Source organism: Cryptomeria japonica, chromosome 1, assembly GCF_030272615.1.
Source record: "Cryptomeria japonica chromosome 1, Sugi_1.0, whole genome shotgun sequence".
NCBI classification, from domain to species: Eukaryota; Viridiplantae; Streptophyta; class Pinopsida; order Cupressales; family Cupressaceae; genus Cryptomeria; species Cryptomeria japonica.
This window is the reverse complement of record NC_081405.1, coordinates 219,579,421-219,606,362: the sequence shown is the minus strand read 5'-3', so window position 1 is coordinate 219,606,362 and position 26,942 is coordinate 219,579,421. Positions and strand designations below refer to the sequence as shown.

General features: G+C 35.4%; 1 protein-coding gene across 3 annotated transcripts in view; it reads right to left on the bottom strand.

Moving 5' to 3' along the window:
• The window catches only part of LOC131042897 (E3 UFM1-protein ligase 1 homolog), a 251,377-nt gene that overhangs the window by 112,191 nt on the left and 112,244 nt on the right, over positions 1-26,942 (bottom strand). For all 3 annotated transcript variants that reach the window (XR_009105331.2, XM_057976226.2, XM_057976225.2), the window contains exons 13-14: positions 12,351-12,443; positions 12,145-12,210 (exon numbers count right to left, since the gene is read on the bottom strand). Coding sequence is in view for 2 of the 3 variants with exons in the window: in XM_057976226.2 (XP_057832209.2) it covers positions 12,145-12,210; positions 12,351-12,443 (159 nt within the window). In the remaining variant the exon portion in view is untranslated. The remainder of the gene's footprint in view (positions 1-12,144; positions 12,211-12,350; positions 12,444-26,942) is intronic.

The window sequence follows — 26,942 nt, the reverse complement described above, 5'->3', positions numbered from 1 at the left end:
CTTAACCATCACCTTTGACATTAATGATAGTCTTCTTGCATCTTTGACATCAATGACAATATTTCCATCAGATACTACATTGGAAGATTAAAAAAAAGAATTTTATTTAATAAAAGGCAAAAGTGAACGGAGCTGAATTGCCTGGGAGAGCTATAAAGAGTTTTGCGAAGCTCATTTGGTATGCCGAGTTTGACATTTGATATTGTCACTTCTTCTGAAGGGGATTGTTCTTCTTTGGTTTGTGAGGACAAAACTCCTTGCAGGCAACGTTATCCACGTTATTGAGAGACATAATCTGAAGAATTTCTTATTGTTTTCATACAGTAAATAGAACTGGGTTCATTTGTAATTCAGATTTTTGATATTGAGAGGGTTTGTATTGCGTATCCACGTTATTGAGAGACATAATCTGAAGAATTTCTTGTTGTTTTCATACAGGAAATAGAACTGGGTTCATTTGTAATTCAGATTTTTGATATTGAGAGAGTTTGTATTGCGTATCCACGTTATTGAGAGACATAATGTGAAGAATTTCTTCTTGTTTTCATACAGGAAATAGAACTGGGTTCATTTGTAATTCAGATTTTTAATATTGAGAGGGTTTGTATTGCGTACTTGTTCAAGAAGAGCCAATTTAAGGGTGTTATTTCTGCTACACACATTCATTTGCTGGGCCATACATCTTTGGCTGGGCCATACCATTTATTGCCGATCATACTTCATGAGCAGGCCGTATCTGCCAAATGAGGGACATGAAGATATTGTGGGCAGGGCGTTGGCTGTTGGAGGTGATTTGTGACGGGGTTTGGAACTATTTGATGTATTTGTTGCCTATCTTCTTCGTGCCGTCCAAGCTGGAAGCTATCATGCTAAGCGTCTAGGGTTTGGAGCCTTCTACTTGCTGGTTATTTCTTTCTGTAGTACTCTATTCTTCTTACCAGCAATCTATTTATGTATGTGATCAGATTTTCCCATCTGGGTATCTTCAGTTTTGACTTTGTAATGCACTTTCAGATTATGATTGATTTAAAGTATTAAAAATTGCAAGCATGTCATTGGTATTTGCTGTTCTAGTATTGTATATATTGGAAAATAAATCTGCTCTTTATATTCTTCTATTCTCTCTATCAAACATTCTCAAAACACATTCAAATAACAAAAAAAAAAGGTAAAGAGGGCTGCATATTACAGTTTCCCCATTCATACAAAAAGGTGTTGTGTCATGACTCTTAACCTCCCTAATTGTTGATGTAATGCCAGGTTTCATATTAATTGATCAAAAAATAACCTTACCTTATGACAAGAAACTGCTCATTAGCTCCCAATGCAAAAGACCATTTCATTGTTGATAAATCCACAAGTGCAAATTCAAAACATCTAGCTGATCCTCTAGAGTGGCAAATAGATACTAGCAAAAAAGGGTTAACAAGAACACGGTAGGTGTTTAGAAAATTCTAGGTTAATCAAACCATTGCTTACATAACCCCATGAGAGAAAAGCTGAATTAACGAGTTTGCCTACTGCCACGGCCAATCCGAGTCCGAGTATTGGTCCAGTTCGCCTACAAGTCTGAAAAAATCTATAGAAAATATCGCAAATGCAAGGGATTCGTCAATGGAAGGCATCCGTTGAAAAGGCAAGACAAAACGATGGCAGAGTACGGTATCGTTTGAAGTGGCAATCAGGGGGATGAAATGCAAAGAATCAAGTTTTAATTTTAGTACTAAAGTTTAAAATTTAGAATATTTTATTTAGATTCTTAAATAATATGTTAATTGAATATATTTTAGTATTTATAATATTTCTATTAATTTTTTAATACATTTATACTCTAATATTTTATAATTTATATAAGGTGAATTTATATTTATATAAACATAAATAAATATATATATACATGTTTTTTGTACTAGTGAACCCAAATGAATCAAAACCCCCCAAAAAAATTTAGCCAAATTGGCGAACCGGGTTCTCAAACCCAAACCTAAACCAACAACTTGGGAGAAAAGCATGCATACAAACTTACAAAAGTCATAATGCAAAGATCAAAGACATACCACAAGATTGCATAAGATATACCCTAGGAAAACCCTCAAACGAGAAAAAACCTAGCATCCAAAAGCATCCACCTTCAATGTATTATTCAACAATGAAACTTTGTGAATACTTTTAAAACATCAAACTCCTCCAATGCATCCTCCATGTGTCCAAACATGTAACCACACATTCCATGCAATGCTTCACATTATCACTCAACAAGAGAGCTCAATACAAACGATAGCCAAGCCAAACAACCAACTAGCCAACAAGCCAGCCTCAACCACTAAACATATGCTTGCTTTAATATAACCTCACTCACACAAAACAACCAACTGATAAGGTAAAGCTATGTTTCTCAAAACAATGAGTGCACAAACCAATGACCCCACATTTACTTTCTCGTACTAAGTTTCCTAATATTAAATATTTTTCCCATGTGCAACCCACACAAAAAAAAATATAACCAATGTTACATATAACTTTACAAATAGACCCAAATAAATATTTAATGTGGCTAAACACATCTCCTAAAGATGCACCAGCAAATAAATATTAATTTTACATAAGTAAAATGATTCATTCTTGTGCAAGGTGTACAACACCCTTCACCTAAAAACAAGCATGAGTTTTCCACAATCCATTAATTTAGTGTAGAGTGCTTCTAGATTAAATTGTGCATTTTTGCATCTTAAGAAAAGATATTTCAGATCACACTCAATGATCATCAGGAAGAAAAGAGTAAAAATATTGATTATAGACAAAATCTTTAAAAGGGAGGGAGATGACAAGAGGATCAAAAACTAAGGGAGACGATGGAAGGAGAAAAGATAAAAAACAAAAAGGAAGCATAAATGAATTAATCACAAAACAAATAAAATGTATTAATTAATCTATTAGTGAATATATATAGATATGGAGAAATGAATTTGTAGATGTAAACATTATATTATATAGATATTAATATAAATTAAACAATATATAGAGAAAAAACCATATAGCAAGATAAAGAATCCATCATGATTGCATAATGATGCGATTTGATGATAAATGAAAAGAGTAACTACAAATACAATTGTGAAATAAAAATCATGATGAAATTTCTACCACTATTGCTTATTGGTATGTGATAGTTCAATGTCAAAGTACATAAAATAAAAAATATAGATAGGAGACACAATATTTTAGACAAAATTGCAATCATAGTACTATAGATAAGTGTATATATGACAATATTGATCTATTAATAAGATGCAAAAAATACAAACAATTGAGTCTAGAAGCACTCTACACTAAATTGACAAGAAAATGTTAAATTCACATATGGCTTCTTTGTCTTTAGGGAAAAAAAGGCAGATTCCTAATAAGAATGTTCAGCATAACCCAGCTTCTAAAGATGATAGAAGCATATTTTCATACTTAAAACTAGCTTAAAGTTACAGTTGGCAACAAATCACAATTATTTCTTCAAACATCTAAAAATACTCCAACCAAGTTTTAGTTTTTCTTTAGCAATTGAGGTAGTACAAATACCAGAAGTTTATACTTTTTAGAAGTTCAATGCACTAGACCATTTTTTTGTCCAAAAATGGCCTCGCATTTATTCTTTAATAAGGGATATGCTTCACTTTTGTTCATGGAGGGAAGACATTATCAAATACATTACTAGGATAAACCTTACCTCTTCAATGCAGTTATTAACCCTTTGGTTCTTTATGAGTCTAAGGTTTGGGAACCTAATTTGAGGTCTCCTCACTAGGCACATATAGTGTACAAAATCTCATTCTAAGGCATATGATTTGATGCAAATAAAGTGTTCATTGAGGAATCATTGAAGCAAATTTTTCTACTTGGCCCCTCTACCTCAAGTATATCTTCATGTTCACTTCTTATATCCACAAGCTCAAATCCTTGGCTGATTTAGCTTCAAGTTGTGAGAGATATCCCTACTTGGTAGTTTGCTCTTCAAAGGGAGTTGTCTAGTTGTACCTCACGAAATGTCAATGGTCATGATATTCCAAGACTAAGACCAATTCACTACATCAATCTATTGACCTCTCTATTAACCAATGTCCTCCATTCATGTATTCCTTAGATGCCCTTCCTCTCCTTCTCATTAGAGTTGTCAGCAACAATATTCAGCAAAATTAAATTCAGGTCACATGGAATTCTCCATAGCCATTCAACCATAAGTTAGCTCTTTATGTCAAACATTTCTTATGGATTGTGATGGATCATGGAATCATCATTCAAACTGAATACATCTAGCATCATTGCTGACATGACTTGGGGATTCCCCTTGGCAAGTTGTGGATACAATTCCACTAGTTACACATTGGAAATGACCACTATATCTTGGGAGTGATATGATATTTCATAATTCCCCATCTTGGAGGTTGAGACTACCTATATATTTTGAGATCACAAGAGATATCGTTGTCTGTTAAGAAGACTCAAGCAATTCTTTGTCTTCCTATTTTCAAAAGATCACCATGAAACGCTAGAGCTATCAAGTTGATTACTTCATTCTTTCAGCACACTACGACCATTGGATAAATTAATAACCGTTTCAATGAAGTCTGTTTGTGTTCAACAAAAGACAAAGCAATGAAACAATGTTCTTCTTTAGGTATTACAATGGAGCACCCCAACCATCTTGATCTCATTTCATGTGGATAAGATATGCATTCTTTCATCTTTGAGGGTCATCTCCTTGTCCATAGCCACACAAACATAACATTGGCACACATTCCTTTGAGTTCAAGAAGGTATCTAGAGAGGGTAATCAGCTTCCTCCTACAATTGTCCAACATGGGTTCCTCAACCCTCGACATTCTCCTATGAGCATTCTCAGATCCTATTTGAGCACTTTTCCAATGATTCATATTGATTATTTTGGTTCATCAAATCTAAGGCTTATTGCAAGCATGTGAAAACATTTATTTCCTTTCATGATATCTTGTTTCATCTTCATTAGCTCTATCTTTCTTTAGCAGACCCTCCCCTCACAAAACTATTTAGCCTTGAATTATGTCTTGTGGATCAGAGTTTAACCACCTTTAGATTTACTCCCTCTTGTTCTATTCACATTTACTTTGTTCATTGTGATTAATTACATTTCATAGCCCAAGTTCTTTTTACACCAATACTTCTCTTATTTTATATGTTGATGATATTTAGTAAACTTTCCTTCAAAACTATGAGCAAGACCTTGATGACAATTGCCCAAAAAGAATAAAATAATATTCATAGAAGTTGGGAAGATAATAATAGAGGTAGGCAAGAAATTGCATAAGCATCCATTACAAGTATGCATGCAGATGCGCTCTCCCTTGATACAATATAAGTTTCATAATTCATCTATTAATGAATAAGTATGGCAATGTATTCACTACTGCTTCTCACTAGGAAGTTAGGAGAGGATCATGTGGCTTGGTCAAGCTTGAAAAAATGTTGTTAAGAAATGTTTGGGGATTTTATGTTCCTAATAACCTATTGTACAAACTCAGCTTTGGCACTGGCAATGAAACAACCCTTTGGAATGATTGCAAGAAGAGTTCACATGGATACTTAGATCAAGAGTTCTGATAATTGTTCTATCACCTCACATATGATAATTGAAGCATATTTTCAGGCTGACTCACTTCTTGACCTAGAGGAAAATATCTAATTTGTTGATAAAATAAAGATTTAGTGTCCAATTTTAATAGAGACACTTATTGGATTTGTTGAAAATATTGTGTTGTCATTGATGTCAAAGAAATATAGGTTATCACAGATTATGCAAGAAGTGGTCAACTTGTAAAAGACATATTCATGAAAGGAATCGACTTGTTGCTTAAGTTGTATTGTCCATAACTTAGGAAGAGGAAATTATAAAACTTAGTGTGATTTTTTTACAGTGATCATAATACAAGGAGCATTGATCCATTACAAGGCAGTGATTAAAGTAAACAAGGCAGTAATTAAAGATATAATGAGTAGAGTTTATTATTATGAAGCAGTGATCAATATAATGTTTGATAAGGCCGACTCTTCCTCATTCGGTGCCTTAGTTGGTGAGTTTAAAATTGAAAATAAATTGAAGTTTTGTTTGAAGGCCAACTCCTAATATGCTCACCATCTTTGGAGAATTAAAATAAATTTAATTGTTTATCAAAGAGGCCGACCTCTTTGAAATAGACACCTCCCTTATGAAGAGGTATATGAGTGGTCAACTTGTAAAAGACATATTCATGAAAGTAATGAACTTGTGCTTAATTCTTATTGTCCATATCTTATGAAGACGTAATGATAAAACATAGAGTGTGATTTTTTTATAAGAAACAGTGATCATAATACAAGGAGTAGTGCTCCATTACAACGCAGTGATTTAAGTAAACAAGGCAGTAAAACTAAAGATATAATGAGCAGAGTCTATTATTATGAAGCAGTGCTGAATATAATGTTTGATAAGGCAGAATCTTCCTTATTGGGTGCCTTAGTTTGTTCACAACTGATAATTTTTTAATTTGTTTGTTTTGAAAGTGTTTATGTAAATGATAGAAACATATATGCACTTGCAACTAGCCATAATCTTCCATAGAACTTGAAAGCATTTCAACAAACATTTGTTATACAATCCAAGGTCTATCACATACCAATGAAAGATTTTACAATTGATTGTTTACCACAGCAAAAAGTAGAATTAACCATAGATGAAAAACTCTACGGGTTTTTTCAAAAACTCGCGAGTACTCGCAGGTCAAAACCCTAGCCGAATCACTCGCCATTAAACTCGGCTCCGAGTTTCTATAAAAACACGCAGCGTTTTTGAGGAAATACTCGCGAAATCTCGCGGGTTAAACCCTATTTCTCGAGAAAAACTCGTCAGGAATTACAAATTTGACTCGCAACTTCTACTTTTTGGCCATGAGACAGGATGCACCAAGGTTTTCATCTGGTTTGTGAAGAAGTGTGATTAAAATAAAATATATAAAAAGATAACAATAAATATTTGAAGATAAATAAAATGTTTAAAGAGCAGCGATTAGTTTATAAAAGGTAAGATTATTAACAAAGGGTGATATATTTTCAAAGATTTGTCTCCTTTCTAAGAGATGCCTCTCTTCATGGAGGGATGAAGATATAAATTGAATGTGTGGCATGTGGAGAATTAGATGTGGAAGAAGTGAGAGATGTGTGTAGATGACAAATAGAAATATCAGTGATGAAAAAATCGGCTAAAAATCGTCAGAATCGCGATTTATCCGGAGTAAATATTCCGGACGATTTAGTCTTCCAAAAAATCGCAGCCAATTTTTTTTTTTTAAATCGCATTGTTTGAAGAGGATAAATCGCGATAAAATCACGAGCTAGTGGAAAAAAATCGTGTCTAAAAAACCAATATCGTTTTTTATTCAATGCAACCCTAGAAAGCGAGTTTGACAGGAGGTTGCACAGTCAAGAGTCGAAAGCTCTTCTTTATTTAAGCATTTCACGGAAACAGCATTCGCCGAATTTCGGCCATGGGGCGGATGTCAAAAGTCCAACCAAAGTTCGCTAAAATTCATTAAAAATTCGTAGCTGTAAAGAGCACTGTTTTTTTATTAAAATATATATGAAAAACAAAACGTTTTCTAAGGCTTCATCCCGATAACCCTTCTCGCCTCCGATATTTTGTTTTTATTACATGCTTAATATCATTTCTTATGTTTTTATATTATGTTTTCATATTTTGTTAGTATTATGATTTATGTAATATATTAATATTAGTTATATTTATTAGTTATTATTTTATTAATATAAATATATATAACTATGATTACATAGTTATAGTTATAATAGTTATTTTATTAGTATAATATGTTGCCTATAAAGCCATGCATTTAGTGCTTTAGATTTAATAACTCGTCCATAGAACTCATCAATGTAAATTCTTTTCTTAAGAGGTAATATGCTATTATGTTCTATAAATTTAGTGTATATGTGTGTGTTTTAAGACTATTTTAAGAAATTATATATTTTCAAATGTTCGATAAATTTGCCGATTTATTGCCGATTTTTTCCCGATTTTTCGCCGATTCCCGATTTTTTAAAAGTTTCCGGCTAAAAGATTTATTGCCGATTAAGAGTTTTTCATCTTTGAGAAATATATCGTTAATACACCAGCAGATTCAAGCATATGAAGAGGAGACCTTAAGGAGTATATTTGCAGATCTTGTGAAGGGATTGTGAGGACTGATAGAGTGAATTTAAAGGCAGACATTATGACAGAATTATATGCAATATTATAGCAGATTTGTTAACAGACTTATAGCAGAACTTGAGCAGAAGAGAATATCATAAGGAAGGATATATAGAGACAAGGCAGAATTGTATGGATGATATATAATGATCAAGACAGATTTGTAAACTAAAAGACACATCCATTCAAATAGTTGTCTCCTTTCTAAGACATCATCATTTCATGAAGACATAAAGATATAGGATGTAAGTGAGATTTGTGGAGATAAATGCAAGTGGAGAAAAGATATATACATACCAGCAGATTTATACATAAAGAAGATATAGAAGATCATTCAATATGCAGATTTGAAAGAGCAAAATATGCATGATTTGAGTCAAACAATGAAGTGAATAGAAAGAACACTCAAAGAGATCAAGCATGGAGAGAATATACAAGCATTTGTTGAATCAGATTTGAGCAGATTTATAAAACATTTATGAGAGATCTATAATGGATATATATGTGAAAAGATAAGGAAATTATGTGGAAAGAATATGCAAGTGTGTGTGAACATACCAATATATTTATATTATTGTTAATGAGAAGAAGAGAATCATAAGGTGAATATATGTCGGAGATAAATAATATCATCTTAATGTCCATCATCCATTGAAAGAGCAACATAGAAGGTGGTACCTTTGCTTTGAAAGTTGGTGCTTCCTAAAGGAGAGATTGTTGTCTCTTGCTAAGTTGGAATTAGTAGTAGGGTGCTGCCTCCATAGGTTGGTGCATATGAATTGAGGGGTCGGTGCCTCTAGCGGGTTGGTGCTCACAAATTGAATGAGGGGTTGGTGCCTCTAGTGAGTTGGTGCTCACAAAGTGAATAAGGGATCGGTGCCTACAAAATTTGTAAAAAGAAGATTAATAAAAGCAATATTTTTGAAGTGGTTTTCTCTCATAAGGGTTTCCACATAAATATTGTGTTATTGTGTTCTTCTCATGTGCATAATTATTGATGTTGAGTAAATGATGTTATTGTAACTGATAAAGTTTTAAATTGGTAAAAGTTGCACTATACTGATTCAATGTGCTCATCAATAATAAATTGCTTTTTGGCTCTCAACCCCTTTTATACCTTTGAGAGAACTATTTAATTTTATTCCATTTTCCCACTCATAAAGTAACCAAATTTATAATTTTCCATTGGCATAATATAAAGGAACTTTATTAAAATAACCAAGGTTCAGCTTTTAATTAATTAAAAATAAATAATCCCAAGAAGCTTAGGACTATTTAAAATTCAATTAAATATTTATTTATGACTTTTTTAGATAATTAAAATTAGTCATCTTTTATTTTATATGTTTTTTGGACAAATTTATTCTAATCAATTGTTTTTTCTCTAAGGTCTGCAAGAAGTTGTAAAATATCTTCTCTAGCCATACTATGTAGAACACATTTTATTTGAAATTTTTGAAGAGGGTACATTTGGGAAACACTGAACTAACATTCAAAAGGAGAGAGGGGAAGTAACGGCAATTTGACCATTGGTTGGATCTACTCCAGCTACACCAAGGATTCCTTAATTTTTTGCATTGGTTCACTTGGAGAGAGAGGAGGGAATGATATCTACTTCAAAGGGGTTGGTGCTTCACCATTTACTACTTCATCTTTATCTTGTGCCACCTCCTTTTCTGGTGATTGTTCTCCTTGTTTGTGTTTTGATGTATCCTCTTCTCTAACTATTGTATGCAATGAGGTCTTCATAATGATTTATCTCTTTCTTTGTTGCTCTTCTACTTGTTCCCTTCTTTTAACAATGTGTCTTAATCCCTTTGTGTGGCTTCCAATGCTTCTTATTTGACCTTTTCTTTTGCTTCATCAACCTAGGATAGGAGGCTGTCCACTCTATTTTGACTCGAAATCCATTGTTTGCAATTATGTTAGCATTGCCTTTCTCTCTAGAGAGAGATCTGCTGCAATTTCTTCCAAGGCCTCCTTTCTCAAATTCTCTTCTATTTGTATTGCCTCTTCCCTTCTTTGCTTGATCATTGTATCAGTTCTTCCAAGAAGCCATTACATATTTAACTCGTTGTGTGGGGACTAGTGTAAATATAATCAAGCATTTCCTTCTCTATTATGTATTCTCTATAGAGAACAATGGATATACTTTTGTTGTTTTTGAAGGCATCCCAAGAGTGAAAAATGATTTGTACAGCCTTTTAGTGTCTCTTATTTTGCTTTTTGCTTTGTTTTGTGCCTTGTGAGGCTATCTCTACTATTGTTTTCATTTTTGAAGTCTTTTGTTTCCTTGATGGCCCTTCTTGTCTTTCTAGTTCTTCCTTTGTTATTTCTTAACATGTCCAAATTTGTTACAATAAAAGCTTAGTTACCATGTTTGTGCACTTAGGGGCAGAATCGGCAACGGGTCCAATACGGATTTCAGTGCAGTCCAGGTTCATCAGCCTAGGAGCCACATAGAAATTGACACAGAGGGGAGCAACGAACAAGGAGAGTGATGCCAAACAAAAAGAGTGATGCCAAACAAGAAGAGCAATGCCGAATAGGAAGAGCGATGCCGAACAAGAAGAGAAATGTCGAACAGGAAGAGTGATGCCTTAACGTCACACAGACCATACCCAAGCTATAGATCAATGTCCAAAAATAAAAGTTAACGGTGCACAGACGAGTATTTAGTTTCTGATATTTTTTTAGGTTTTGTGTTTTTAGTTTAGGTTTTTAAATAAAATTAATATCTTAATATTTTATTTTTCAAACATTCACAATTTGTTTTTTATTCAATATATTAAAGGTAGATTTTTAATTATAATATATTTATTATTTATATATAAATAATATTTAAATTAAAATTTTAAACATATTTTTATTATAATGTTTTTGAATTTATTATAATATATTCAATTCTAATAAGATATTATTTTATTTTTATGGATTTATAACTTATTTTGAACATATATATATATATATATATATATATATATATATATATATATATATATGCGTGTACAAATGTACTTGTGTCCAAGGAAAAAAACAATTTGTCGTACCCGCAAATTTGTACCTGTTCCCATATCCGCACATGTACCTGAATCGGCAACTTAGAATAAAAAGCATTTCACCTTTTTCTTGTGTTAAGTAGCAGAATGATAAGTGTTGCCAAAAAAACATTTGAGCTTTGTCCTTAAACTGAGGACCAAAAGCACTTTTGTATGCCCAAATATAGATACACTCATATTGTCAACAGTCTTTCTAAAGCAAGTATATACTAACCTTATTAAAAGTAGACTATTAATTGTCAAAGCAACCATATCTTCCCCATCCACTAGTTTCTTGATAACACTAAAGCTGATAACTAAAATCCTTAATTTTTTAGATGTTCTAAAAAAGACTCACCCTCTTGCAATTTCGTTGAAAACAACTACTTTTTTAAACATAGGACCTTGCCATTTCCTAAGATTTCATATTTGATTTTCAAATTATCCCACAATATAAATGCAAATATAGCATTATTAACTTTGGGGATTATATTCTTAGACACAAATACCTTAAGTAATAATAGGGCTTTCAGGTGACACTTGTTAAAAATCATCTGGGTTGCATGTCTAATTTCAATCCCTAGGGCAATTCCATCCCACATCTAATACTAATCATGAGTATCTTATGGCTCTATAAATTATAGTTTTTTCCCATTAATTTTTGTGCTTTCAGCAATACTAAATTCTATATATTTGCCATAAAAATATACAGAACTAGACTGAATTTCAAAAACCCTAGCAACCCCTTCAAGTTCTCCCAAGAAAATAATGAACGATTCTGTAGATTTTATTCACCAAGCATCGGTATGTACAATTCTGTAAATAGTATCAGGTTCAACCTACCTTTCCTTCCAATGCTTCTACCATTTCAAGGGCCCTGGTTGATAGAAAACCAAGAAAACCTTTTGCCTGCAATGGAACCCACGTGCACATATAAATCATACAGAAATTTTGAAGTCTCATTTTAAAGCATAATGGAGTATCTTTAGCAGTTATGTTCTACAATATTCAAAATTTTGTAATACTTGAGAAAATAAGAATGATTATACCAGAGATATCCTTTCCCCAGGATTCAAAGAATGAAGTTCAATGTTCTGCAATGCATCTTCAGCATCTCCATTTTGGAGCTTCATATCAAAATCCTGCAATAACAAGAGGTAATTATCCTCCAGCACTTCTTATTCAGCCTGATTCTTAGTGCATTCATTAAGTAGCTTGCATTATGTGATTAGCCCAGCAATTTGGATTTAGGATTCTACCAATTGACTGTATTCAAAGTTTAAACATGAATAGTTGTTAATCATGTCAAAAAAAATCCTATGATAACATCCACTCAGTAAAACATTGCAGCTGCCACTGAAATCATTACAAAATTAGCCAGGCTTATCTGTCTACTTGCCTGTGTATTTGATGTTTGTATCTGAATTGGTGTTTTTATGTTACTACGGATTCATGATGTGGTTGTCATCCATCATCAACTGCTAGAGCCTAAAATTTCCCATTGTTTGTCTTGACATTTACTAAGATTTATAACATGGAAATCTGCATGAGGTTATACAATAACACCAACAAGAGACCACGCCTTGATTGCAAATTGATTGATGCTCAAGAAAACTCCAAGAGCTAACACATCACTAACCAAATCTTTGCTGCAATAGACTACAATATTCAATGCATGGAAGTCATTATCCCCATGTTCTACACCCAAACCAACCACCATCAGATTGGGAGACTATTATGAGATTCGTAGAAAAGCTGAAATATTAGCAGAAATCAGAAATGCTTGCAATAGAAAAGTTAGATAGCAGAGGTGAATGAGAAAAATAATGAATGGCATACTATTCTGGCAACCTGCAAAGTGCATAAAGGATACAGTTACTTCAAGGGGTTAACAGAACAAGTACAACCAAGCAAAATACGACATATGATGTTCACTATATGGTTTGTAAGACCCCCATAAATAGTCCTGGGTTAGATTCAAATTGTTGCAAGAGCTTGTTGAAAATTCAAAAGAAATTAACTGCTTGTAAGGGTGGATGGTTAAGACTTAAAAAGGTGATTACTTTGATTAAAATTGTCATTTAGGCTATTCCCCCTCAAAGAACTGTAAAGCACCAAAAAATCACAACAGTGAATCAGACCTCAAACCATTTTTTGCAAATTGAAATCAGGATTTTTCCAAGAAATTGGGCAAAACAAGTTTTCGTTGATTTTCAGCCAACTAATTGCAAATAAATCATGATAAATTGCAATTTTACTGATATTTTGATGGGTTTGACCAATTGTCAATTAGTCAACTGATTTTTTATGAATAAAAACATTTCTTGGTTTTTCTTTGACATTTGAATGAAATTTTTTTCAGAATCAGAACTTTTTTGGAGCAGGATTTCACAACTTTTGAAGCTTAGTGGCACAAAGGGTTTCAAGTTGACTTTCAATGGTTTCTGAAGCAGTTTTTTTTAAGATTCCATCCTTCAAGGTCACATTTTTCCAACAAAATCTCTCTATACCCTTTTTTCAAATTATAAACTATGCCCATTTTTTTGCAAAAGAAGGCTTAACCTCTAACCCTAAATGCTGATATTAGGGTTTTTATCAAAAAAGCCTGATTGTAACCCTCAAACTGATATTTTAGCATTTTTGGTCAGCATTAAGGCTTTCAATAAATAATCCCTGAGCTTAATCTAAACAGGAATGAGAATTAGGGTGAAGGGGTTTTTTATATCAAAAATAGCCTAACTCTCACCCTTAACATTCAATTTCTCATCCTCCATTAATGAGATAAGAGAAAATATTATTGGAAGCAAGTCATCAAAGTGTTGTTAATGCACCAAAGAACCAATGCCCCCCTCAACCCTCTAGTGGATTTCATGAAATTGAATTTTGATGCAACTTCCCAAGTCAACGTGGAAATTTTTTGAACAGAGTTTATGTTGAGAGATGTAATGAAGAATTTTTGTATGGTGGCTCCTTCCTACGAGTTGGAACCAATAAAGAGGCTGAAAGTGAAGTGTTAGTGGTAGGCATGGCAGATGTAGCATCTAGAGGAATTGATAATCTTATTGTGGAAGAGTATTTTGTAATATTGGTGACTCCTAGGTGATCCTACATGGGATGTCAAGATATTGAGAGTTGAAAATTTTGTCATTGATGTCCAAGCATGTTTTGTCCTAGAAGCGAGATTGTTGGAAACATTATCATAGATGTCAAAGTGATATTGTTGGAAATATCGTCATTGATGACAAAGGTCATTGAGGTCAAAGTTTGGGAGATTGTTTCTTATATTAGATTTCATTGGAGGCCGGCTAATGGAGTTTTATTATTTTGAAAGAGGTGTAATTGGAGGCTAACTCGTGAAATTTTACTATTTTGATTTAGTTTTATAGGGTTGACCTATATGTTTTATGTAATTGTTTTGGCACCCAAAGGGGTCTAAAAAGGTGAAGCATGTTTGGAAGTATGATGTGCGAGAAAATGTTTTATCATTCGAATACATAGCTGAGTAAATTTTATGTAGAGAAAATTTAATGCAAAGCAGATTTAATACAAAGCAGATTTTGCGAAGTGTGATAGTGCAGAAAAATATGTTCATTATCCATTGAAGAACATCCAGAAGATGAAAAATTGCAGTAGTAGGCGCCTCCTAAAAGAAGAGATTGGTGTTTTTTGATGAGTTGGTGCTCAGTTGTGGGGATTGATGTCTCCAGTAGGTTGGTGCCTGCAAATTCTATAAGTGGGGATTGGTATCTCTAGTGGGTTGGTGCCTACAAATATTGTAAGATCATTTTATTTTTGTTGTGGCTGGATTTGAGCAATAGATCCAAGCAATCCTCCGTGGTTTTTCTCCCAAAAGGGTTTCAACACAAATCTTGTGCTTCCTAATTGTCATATATTATGTGACTGCTTTCTTGTGGTTGTTCAATTTTAATAAGTAGAAGATTGTCTTATATAGATTCACTCCACCCTCTCAATACAAGCGTCTACTCGTCAATTGGTATCAGAGCAGGTTTCTTTAGAAATAGTCCAATCGCTGGAAGGTAGACCTTGGGAGCAGTAATATGCAAACCTATTTTGCATTTGTTCTTTTGTTTGCTTTTGAGTTTTTGAGTGTTTTTGCAATGGTTTTGAGATGCTAATGAAATGCCAATAATAAAGTACTTTGCAGCAAATGAACAACTCAAAAAACTAATGAAACTCAGAAATATAAGAGGCTGAAAATTCCAGAATTAATTTCTAATCTGATTTTTTAAATGTAAGAGCAACCCAAATCATAAAATGCTACTACATATCTAAATCCAACATATCCATTTGCTGACTGGTGAATAAAGGTCTGCAACAGCAATAACCAGCAAATACAATGTCTAGAAAACCTGTGTTACTGGATTTGTGGGCTTGGGTTTGGATATGGGTTCATGTTCAGTTTGGGTTTGGCCCTAGGATCGTCTTGAATTCGAACCCGGCACCCAAGCTAAACCATTAGCGAACCTAGGCCAAACCCAGACGTACTCGATCCAAACTCAGGCAAACCCAAGCATTTCCAATGGCTATGGCCATTCAAAACAGGGCCCCACAAGTTAAAAAAATAAACCATTTAAAATTAATATTGCCCCCAACCCTAATTTAGCCCTACCTTTCTTTCTTTTTGTCATTTCACCTCATTTTTTCAACACAACTTGCATTCTCACCATTTTTGTTTCTCCTAGCTGGTTTTGAAGGTTGTTGATTTAGATGCTACAGTGCACAACTTGCCCAAGTCTCTATAGATGAGGCAACTCTTGCACTTGACATAGATGTAGCTAGTGGGAGTGGATTGTGGTTCAAATGAAGTTGAACCAAATGTTGACCTTGATGCTTCTATGAATATTAATATGGATTCTAATTTGAATTTTTATTGTGTAATGACATTTGGAGACTTGAATATTATCATTTTTTTGCAAATTATGAGGTATTTAAAAATTTTATTTATTGGTAATTATGTATATGAGTATCACTCTTCTTATAATTATACAGTTATAGTTACATTTTATAATTTTGATTTTTGAACATATATGTATGCATGGATGTACCCATACCCGTACCCAAGGAAAAAAATTGTTTTACCTACACATCCAAACCCGTATCTCATACCCGCACCTGTACTCGAATCAGCAACTTAGCATAGAACCCTAGGAACTTCACCAAATGACTCCAAAATGGTATAGTTGGGTGTTGAACTGATTATCAGCAAAAAACAATCACCAAGAATGCAAATTTAAATCCTCAAAGCCCAATCTCCTGTCTTAGAACCCTCATGTCCCAGCTCTAGGAATGGTACGACAGTTACAAGACTCGGACTCGGCAAGCTGATTATTGACTCGGACTCGGCAAGCTGATTATTGACTCGGACTCGGACTCGGCGCCTGGACTCGGCAAAAACTTGGCCAAGACTCAGCAAATTGAAAAATCCAAGAAATTCAAAGATTTTTAACGATTTTAAACTTGTTTCATGTATTTTTTAATAAATAAACCTCAAAGACACAATAATCTCATCAAACAGAAGCTACTTTGAACACATACACAAGTTTACATTCATCACATAAGTATAAATGCAAATTTTAGGCTTGAGCTAAAGGAAATAAGCTAAACTAAATAACACATTAGAAATACAGATAGTGTCAAATGTCTACAAAATTCATGGAATATGAAATCCATGTCATCAAAAGTTCAAAACATATATCAACATAAAAGCTAGAGCCTAGAGGCTAGAAGTCTAAGGCTCAAAGGAGCCAATATCAGTGATTGCTTGACTCTGTAATTCGAGGCCCAATGCTCACACTCACACTACCACAAACCACTAATCCAGATCCAAGAAATGAAGGCCGAGGATTTGAAGAAGCCTCTCCAATGGCTGCCATTTCTCCCATTTGCTTCCTTTTTAATTCTTTTTTCTTTTTAAATTCCTCTAATTGAGTTTGCACTTCACGTATAGCCTCAAGGGGTGCTTTTTTTCATGGGTTTGCATCATGGCATTCTATTTGTGCAATGTGATATTTCAACCGGTTAATACCTCCCCCATTATATTTTGATTTGCAATAAATACATGTCACTTCTCCTTTTTTTGATCCGGGGATGCCATGTTTCCAAGCCTTATCCTGTCTAATTGGGGCACCACTTCCACTACCAATAGGCTGAGACATTATGCTGCAATATATTATAAATGAAAACAATCAGCATAATGTCTCTTATTCTAAATAAATTAAAACCTAAAAATAAATAATAGCAAAAAAAAAAAAAACTAGGGTTTCAACTTTCATATTTTTTCCATCAATATAAAATAAAACAAATGTACAAAAAAATGGAAATATGAAAGTAAGAAAATCAAAAAAATGGTACTTACCTCTATAAATTTGCTAGAAAACCTCTTCCAAATCCTTCTTTAACACCTACAAATGCTTGAATGCAAGCTACAAACTTGCACAAACAATCAACAATCCTTATCCCCTCTTCAATCTATCTGTTGTTCTGCTCTTCAATGCCTCTATTTTTTTGCTCAAAACCCTCTTTTTCTCTCCTTGTGTTTGCAAACAACAAAAATGACTTTTTAGGGTGGGAGACAAAACATGTTAGCCTTTTGTTTCATTTAAAACAAAGTTTTTTTGTTTTTTTTTACTTTTTAGTTGTTGCCTGGGCAGCAAAGTCTAGCACACGAGACTCGGCAAGTCTGCCGAGTTTGCCAAAACTTGGCCAAACTCAACCGAGTCCGAGTCTAGAGGCCATTGGCCTCGGCGAGGGCGACCTGCCTTAGGAATCAGCGAGTCTTGTAACTATGGTACGACTAGCATAGGGTGGTACGGCCAGCATTAAGGAGGTACAGCCAGCAATAAAAAATAAAAATAACCCTTCAAATAACCTCCCAAATCATCCTCTACAAATTAGATATTCAGTAAACTCTACAAAACTGAAATAAAGATCTCCAATGTGCACAGTTGTGACCTCTGAATAAAATCACCAAGTTATTCTCCAGATCATGTCTCTCAATAATGTGGACAATGCTGCCTGCAAGGGTTTTCGTACTCACAAACCGAAGAAGAGCAATCTCTCCCAAAAGAAGTGATAGTATAAAATATCAAACTCAGCATGAATCAAAATGAACTCTCAAAATGCCTTTTATGCACTCCCCAAGAGGTTCGAACTTTTTCTCCAAGCACACTTCATTTATTAAAATTCATCTTTTAAATCTTTGATGTCTCTTTAAATATAAAGGGCTCATATATTTAAAATAAGTCACTTTTCACTTTATAAATGGCCCCCTTATAGTCCTTAATTAAATATATTAAAATAGCGATAAAGTTCAGTCTTTAATTTAACTTTATTAATTAATAACTTATCATTTTTATTTAAAACCACCAGACTACATAAAATGTTGAGATAGTCATCAAAACTAAACCCACCAACAATATTAAAAATAGTAACCCTACTAGCTACACAAGTCAGTCCTTGAAACAGACTAACTAAAAAATAGTAAATATTGAAAAACTAACCCAAAATCACTCCAAAAAAGGGCATTAATCTCATAATAGCAGTGGGAGCTCAACTAATCCATCAAATACTATCAAACCACTCGATAAACCGTATCCAAGGTTCCCTAACCCTAACTCATTAGCCTATGGGAACCAACTAGATGGCCTAAAGGTCCACCAACACAACTGGTTAGGAAGGGGACATTACAGTCCGCCCTTCCCAAAGTTGCTTGTCCTCAAGCAATCTCAACTCTGGATGTTGTGAAATCTATTCATTCTCCCACATGGCATCCTCTACTGGCAAGTTCTTTCATTTGACCAAAAATTCTTGAATGACCCTCTTCTAAAGAGTTTGCTCTCTAGTATCAATAATGGCTTTTGGAATTAATACCAACTTCTCCTCATCCATTTGTGGAAACTCAGATGAGGGAATCACACTATGCCCAAGTGCCTTGTTAAGCCTAGATACATGAAACACATTGTGAACTCTACTACTAGCTAGCAACTCAAGCGCATAGGCAGCCTCTCCTACTCATTGAGAAAGTCTAAATGGAGCATAGAATTTGGGTTTGAGAATCTTTGCTCCACTCTTCTAAAGAGTAGACTGTCTATTATGACTACAATCTCAAATAAACATGTCTCCAAACTCAAAACTGTGCTTTGTCCAGTGCTGATCAGCATAGGACTTCTACTAATTTTGTGCTTGTTGCAAGTTTTCTTTTAATAACTTCATGATGTCTTGACTCCCCTGTAGTAAGTCCTTTGCGTTAGGCACTCTGTTATTCCCAAACAATAGATCCATGAAGTTGGGAGCCTCATATCCATGTAAAGCCATGAATGGCGACATCTAGATAGGCATGTGATAATTAGTCTTATAACAATACTCACCAAGGTGTAGCCATTTGATCCAAGCATTTTGTTGTCCAAAAACATAGTTTCTGAGATAAGCCCCACCCATTTGTTCACTATCTCTATCTGCCCATGTATCTATGGTGCTACCTAGTGCTAGGAGTGAGCTCAAACCTAGTCAATTTGAAGAGTTCTTGCCAAAAGATACTTAGGAACTTGTTGTACCTATCAATAAGAATATTCTAGTGCATCCCATGCAACCTAAAAATCTCTCTCAAAACAAATCAGCTACCTGTGCCGCTATATAAGTTGTTGAGATGGCAAAGATATGTACAAATTTGGTCAACTTGTCAACCACCACATAAATGCAATCTTTACCCTATACCTTGGGTAGCCTTGTGATGAAATCCATAGAGATAGATTCCCATTTCTTATTAAGAATGAGTAGGAGTTGAAGGAGACTAGCTGGATAAGTATGCTCATTCTTGTTTTGCTGGCAAGTGGGACACTCTTTGACATACTTAAGCACTTCATTTTAAGTCATTTCCAAGTAAATCACTCCCGGATCTGCCTATAGGTCTTAAAGAAACCCAAGTGACCAGCCATAGGGGCATCATCAAAAGCCCTCATTATCTTCACCTTAAGCTGTGAAGAAGGCACCAAATAGATCCTATACATGTATATGATCAATTCATTAAATACTATGTACCAATCATCATGAATTATGCCTTCTATAACTCCTGCTGCCCATGAATCTTAGGCATACTCTGCTACAATTAATTCTCTCCAATCAGCAGAAATCTCTGTCAAAGAACATATGTGAGGCCTCGTAAAAAGTGCATTAGCTACTATATTCTTCTTCCCCTTGACATAAACAATGTCAAAATCACATGCTTGCAATCTGTTGACCCACTTCTATTGTCTATCATTTAGATCCTTTTGGTTCATGAAGTATTTGATGATATTGTGGTGTACTTTGATGATAAAATTACCCCCAACAAGGTATGGTCTGAATTTGGCCAATGCATGCATAATGGCCAACATTTCCCTATCATAAACATAGTAGCTCCTCTTCACACCTCTTAACTTTCCGCTCTCAAATGCAATGGGATGTTTCTCCTACATGAAAACTGATCCTCTAGCATCACACTCCAACTCAAAAGGTTTCATAAAATTGAGTATTGCTAACACTAGGCATGTAGACATTAACTGTTTGAACTATTCAATATGTTAAAGATAATAGCTTCGGTCAGATAAATATGATCATGAATAAGACTTACATCATCAGAATATTTCATATATGTATACCAATATACATAGTAATAATAAATTGAGTTTATTATTACTGTGTACATTAATATACATACATAATCTTTCCATGAGCAAATTAAATGATATAATGATTGATCATATATCGACTGTCATCTCCCTAGTATAAAATCGAAAATCATGTATGATTCACTTACTGTCGATAAAGAGCATCGAATATCCTCCTCGATCCACCATAAATCGATAATGTGTATCGATTAACTGACTTTTCAGTTTAACATACCGATTGTGAATCGGTTGTGTTAACTGAATAGTTAACCTCCGATGATGAATCGATATCTATTTAATTGTTTGTAATGGCAAAGGAATTGTTAATGCCACCGATTATGAATCGGTATTAGTTTATAACAATAAATGGTTTACTAATGCCGCCGATTATGAATCGGTATTAGTTTATAACAATAAACAGTTTACTAATGCCACCGATTATGAATCGGTATTGATTATGTTAGATGGATAGACATATCAGTGGAGAGACATGCCTCCACAGGAGTGGAGATATGTCTATCCTTCGATGTGCCTCCCCATCTAACATATATATGACTCACAAACAGATCAATGAGGGGTGTACCGAAATCAATGAGGGTAATTGCAAGAAGATCGATCTTATTCTAAACACAGCAATAGTTGTGATATAATTAGCAGCACTTGAAGTATTATTGAAACTTAGGAATTCAATATATCTTGTGAACATACTATCTCCCTTCATACTAGTAGCAACCTGCAAGAATCATAGGTTAGGAAGATTATCAATTGTGAGATAATAAAATTAAAAGACACCTCTATTTTATCTACTAAGAAATCTAATCTACATTAACATGGTATCAGAGCAAGGTCAAGGCAGATCCGATTAGATTTGAGATAGTAGATTAATCTAGACTATCATTTTGCTCAATAGGAAAAATCACATTCCTTTCTTCATAATGGCAAGCGGAGTCAGATTCGAAGATCGTCTTGAAGGAGCAGCAAACTTTGTATCATGGAAGTTTAGGATCATGCTTACCTTAAAAGAGAATGAACTAGATTCATTTATAAAGGGAAACATACCTGAACCAAATGATGATGTTGAGAAAATTCAATGGAACAAGAACAATGGAAAAGCCATGAAACTGATCGTGGATGTAGTTAGAGACCATATAGTTCCAATTTTTTCAAAGTATGACACAGCATACCGCATGTTTAAATCACTTGAAGACATGTATGAAATAAACAATACCAGCAGAGCTCTCACGTTGAAAAGACAACTCCATCATGTAAAGATGAATAAGGGAGAAACTGTCACATCATATTTTATGAGGATCACTGAGTTGAGGGACCAACTTTCCACAATTGGTCATCTAATTGACAACAAGGAGTTAACGTTGATGGCTCTAAATGGACTCCCAACATCATGGGAATCATTTATTCAAGGAATAAGTGCACGTTCAAAACTTCCCAAGTTCGATCGGTTGAAGACGGATTGCATTCAAGAAGAATCTAGATTGATTACCAGGGGGACTGACCAAAATGCAATCAATGAAGACATTCATGTGTTGAATTCTCACTCTCACAAGAAAGGGAAGAAGAGGAACTTCAAGAGGAAGAAGGACAGGGGCACCAATAGAAAAGGCTCTTCCAAGAAGAGGAGGGACATGTCTCAAGTGCAATGCTTCAAATGTGATAAGTATGTGTTGTGCGTTGCACACGCTCCCTGTCGCTGACAGAGTCCCCCTCTTCTTTTTTGGTCTTTTCGCCTTCGCCCTGTTGAGTCTTGCGCGGGGTGTCTCGCGTCCTTTTGAGCATGACCGTAGTCAGTCCAGGAGATGATGATTTCATGAGCGGAAGCCTGAGAATCCGCAAGGTGAGTTTAACGTTCGAGCGTTAAAATTCCAAGAGATCGTTTAGACTTGTAAAATTGCCTAAGTTAGGAAAGAAATGGCAGAAGCTTGCAAAATCCCACAAATAAAAAGATAAAGCGTCTAAACGTCGCAGAAGGACCCAAAGTGCCGATTTTCGCCAAAGGATATCAAGGAGAAAAAATTGTTGAAGTGTCAAAAGTTGACAAAACCTCCCAAAATCCCGAAATTCGCACTAAGGGAGAAAATTACAAGAGTTTCTAAATGCTTGCAAAATGGGTGAAAATCCCGATTTTCGCCAATCAGGTTTAAAATGCAAGAATTTGTAAGTTTGCAAACTGCCTAGAAACCCCGAAATTCGCCATAAGGAGGAAAGATGTCAAAATTCCTTTTAGTTTTCAAAAGTGCCCAAATCGCCAAAATTTGCCCACAAGGCGTAAAAGTGTGAAATATCTCCAAAGTTTTCAAAACCATCCAAAACCCCGAAAATCGCACTATGGAGGGTAAGTGAAAGAAAGTTAAAAAGTTTGAAAAGTAACCCAAAACCCCGGAAATCGCACCATAAGGCAAAATCGCGATTTTTGAAAAGGTTAAAAAGAGACCCCAAATGCCGAAGTTCGCATTCCAAAGGTAAAATCGCGATTTTTAACAAAGTTTGCAAACAGCTTCCAAACACCGAAGTTTGAAAAGACTCCCCAAACCGCGATTTTTGGTAAGTATTAAGAAGTTAAAACTCCGAACTTTGCAAACCTCTTCCAAATGCCGAAGATCGCATTCCAAAGGTAATATCGCAATTTTTAACAAAGTTTGCAAATAGCTTCCAAACGCCGAAGTTTGATCTGAGGCGAAATCGCAATGTTTGGAATTTAAAAAACTCCCTCATTCTCCGAAGTTCGCACCATAGGGAAATCGTGGAAGTTTTAAAGTTTGCATAAACCTTCCAAACCCCGATTTTTGCTGCCTGAGGGTAAATTGCGAAGTGTTTTAATAGAGTTTTCGAAGTGCTCTATTCCGCCAAAGTTCGCGTGAGAGGAGAATCGCCATTTGTTTATAAACCTTGCAAGGCTCTTCAAACCCCCGAAATAGCTCGCCCAAGGCAAAAATCGTGAAGTTCAAAGTTTGCAGAAAGTGCCATAAACCCATTCAAAGCGCCATAGTAATCGCACAGAAGTTAAATAGTTTGTTGGAAGAGAGAGCTAAACCCAGCTTTGACGCCATTTGAAGAGAAAACGCAAAGGTTAAGAACAATGCAATATCCCCAAAGTTTACCACTAAAATTGCAAAGTGAGAGCTTGCAGCAGAAGTAAATCACCGAATTCCAACCAAGGTAAGTTGTTGAACCTAAGTCTTCAAAATTGCATTCTCCTCCAAACCCAGGCGCGAAATAAGAGACATAGAGTTAACCGTTAAAATTTGAAATTGCAGAACTCTCCCATTCCAAATTTGCAAGTTGTGCATTTGTTTTTTCAAAGCGTAGGGCATAAGAGAGGCATTTTTCAAATTCCAAAGGAAATCATTCCTGTAGGCCAGATTGTGCGGATTGACACCATTCATTTCACCAGGTAAGTTTTCTTTGTCTCTCTTAGAATCATTTAAAATGTATGCAAAATTGGATAGATGTGCTTACACAAAATTGATTAAATGATTAAATCCTCAAACCGCATCTTTTCCCCTTTGAAAGGCATCAGGCAAAACAATTGAAATCAGAGTCTGTTCCTAGGAGTTAACCAAGAACACATTTCTCAGACTTAGGGAATCTTTAAACCTCATCCATTTTGAAAATTGATCTTAAAGTGTCTAAATGTAAATTTAGCACTCGAAATCACCCAAGTCCTTGAACCGCAGCCGAATAAGTTAATTTTTAATCAAAGAGCTTCATAATGTTCATGTTCAAATCAATCAAGCTCTTTAGTTGAAGTATCATGCTTTCTTCAAATTCGGTTTTCAATTAATCCTTGTGTGCTAGCGTATCCCTTTTATCTAACCCGCTTTGTTTCCTTCATCTCATCTCGTAATCCGCATCCGACTGTGTAGGATAGATGCCTAAATCTGCGGTAGAGTCCTCAAAGACACCTGGTGCAGCCGAAACGTCTCGAGCATCCAAATCAGACATCCCTCACAGAGTCAAAAAGATGAAATATCAGTATCAAAGAGGAGGATTGAGGGAATCAAAAGTTCAAAGTATATGGGAAAATGTAGGCGATACTGACCTGGGCCACATTGATATTCAAGATTTCAGAAACAGAGTATTCTCCCCTAATGCCTATGGCAGGCCTAGGTGGATGATGGAAAGTGGTATCGCCCAGGCAGCAGGATTTCCCCCATCAGTGCAAAATTATGAGCTGGTAGTAGAGGCTGCTCAGCATTACCAACCAAACACCAGATTAGTGCTCCTTGAGAATATGGTCCTTGCTGACTTCACTCCTGAGGACATTGGCGACGCATTTGACATCCCCTTCCCGAACAACCCCATAGCAACAACTATAGACGAAGCACAAGTGGTGTATGATATGAACCCTGCCAAATGCAGAACATTGATAAATGAGGAGTGGTACAAGGAGAGAAGACCTCCAAGAATCAAAATTGGGAAAAAGACCCCCAGAAGCGACTTTCACAATGAGCATGGAGATATGGTCACATTGCTCAGTAGGGTTATGGGACTCCCCCAATCTAACTATTTTGAAGAGTGGATGTTCTATTTTACAGAGCAGGTTTTCGCTAGGAAATCCAAGTTCGACTGGGCCCAGATCATAAGTGACAACATCCATACCCAGTTGGTCGAACTTGAGGAGAAAAAGTACTTTACCATGACATCCTATCTAGTCTATATGTTGGCTCGAAACCAGCCACTGCCAGGTCTAATCATGAAGAGTGAAATTGGGAATGGGCCCAATCAGGTAAAGGTATACGATTGTTATCCGCAATTACACTATCAGGACACAGCTCAGAGGGAAAAGAACAGCCCTGCTTATGCAGTTGGTCAGTATGAGCGTGTCAATGAGGCCTTCACAATGCGCCTGGTCAGGCTAATGCAAGGGGGACTACACATAAGGCTTTCAGAGCAAGCTACCATTCTGGTACAGAGGTATGGCGCCCGGTTCATTCAGTTCCCAAGATTCTCCTACATCCAAATAGCCGGCTTTGAAGGCGCTCCTTTCCGACTTCCACAATACCCAACTGACAAAATAGTTCTTCTGGAAGTCGCAAGGCACGCACGTCCAGCAAACAGTTTACTCAGAGACAAGAAGCAGTCTGGATTCGTCTTCCCTATGATTTTAGGTAACTGTTGTGACAATTTCACACATTGCCCCATTAGAATGGGGACCCCCTCTTTTTGCCTTAGGTTTTGCTTTCTCTTTGCTCGTTTTTCTCTCTTCTTTTAGGATTTTGAGTGAGTGAGTGGTCTGCCTGGGCTGGCTGGATTAGGGCTAAACCTTGGAAGCCCGTTTTTAAGGTTTCTTTCAAGCTAAGTCTAGCCAAATATTGGGGAATTGTTAGTCATCTGCCTGAGGATTCAAGATTGCCAGAATGAAACATGCCTTTCAGGAGAGTCAAATTGGTTAGGTCAGAGGCAGGATGAATAGGTCTCAGGTCAGGTCTAGATTGAAAGAAGGTTTTTTGGTAAGGTCCTGTTTGTTTCTGAGTCTGAGTCAGCTAAGCATAGTCAGTGAAGAAAGGGAGTTGATTTGGTTAAGTTAAAGGGAGAATGAAGTGAATCAAGGTAATATCTAGCCTGGAAACCTAATTTTCACTCCTGACCCTTCCAGAGGGTCCAGAGTGAAATTTTGAAAAACTCTCATTTTCGCTTGATGAAAGACAAGATTTTGATGGGGATGCATGAAGGAAGGTCTTTGCTTACCTCTTAGGGAAATCTGGAGTTCAAAAGGTCAAGAATTAAGCTCAAAGCTTGATTTTCGCTCCTGACCCTTCCAAAGGGTCCAGAGTGAAAATCTTTGTAAACTGGATTTCCTTCACAATTTTGGCTAAGTTTTGACATGTTTGAAGATGAATTTATGTGTTCTTGCCTAGAGAGGGATTTGATCGATTTTGGAGAGCAAGATGATGCCTGAAAGAGGATTTTCGCTCCTAACCCTTCCAGAGGGCCTGGAGCGAATTTCATTCTAAACAC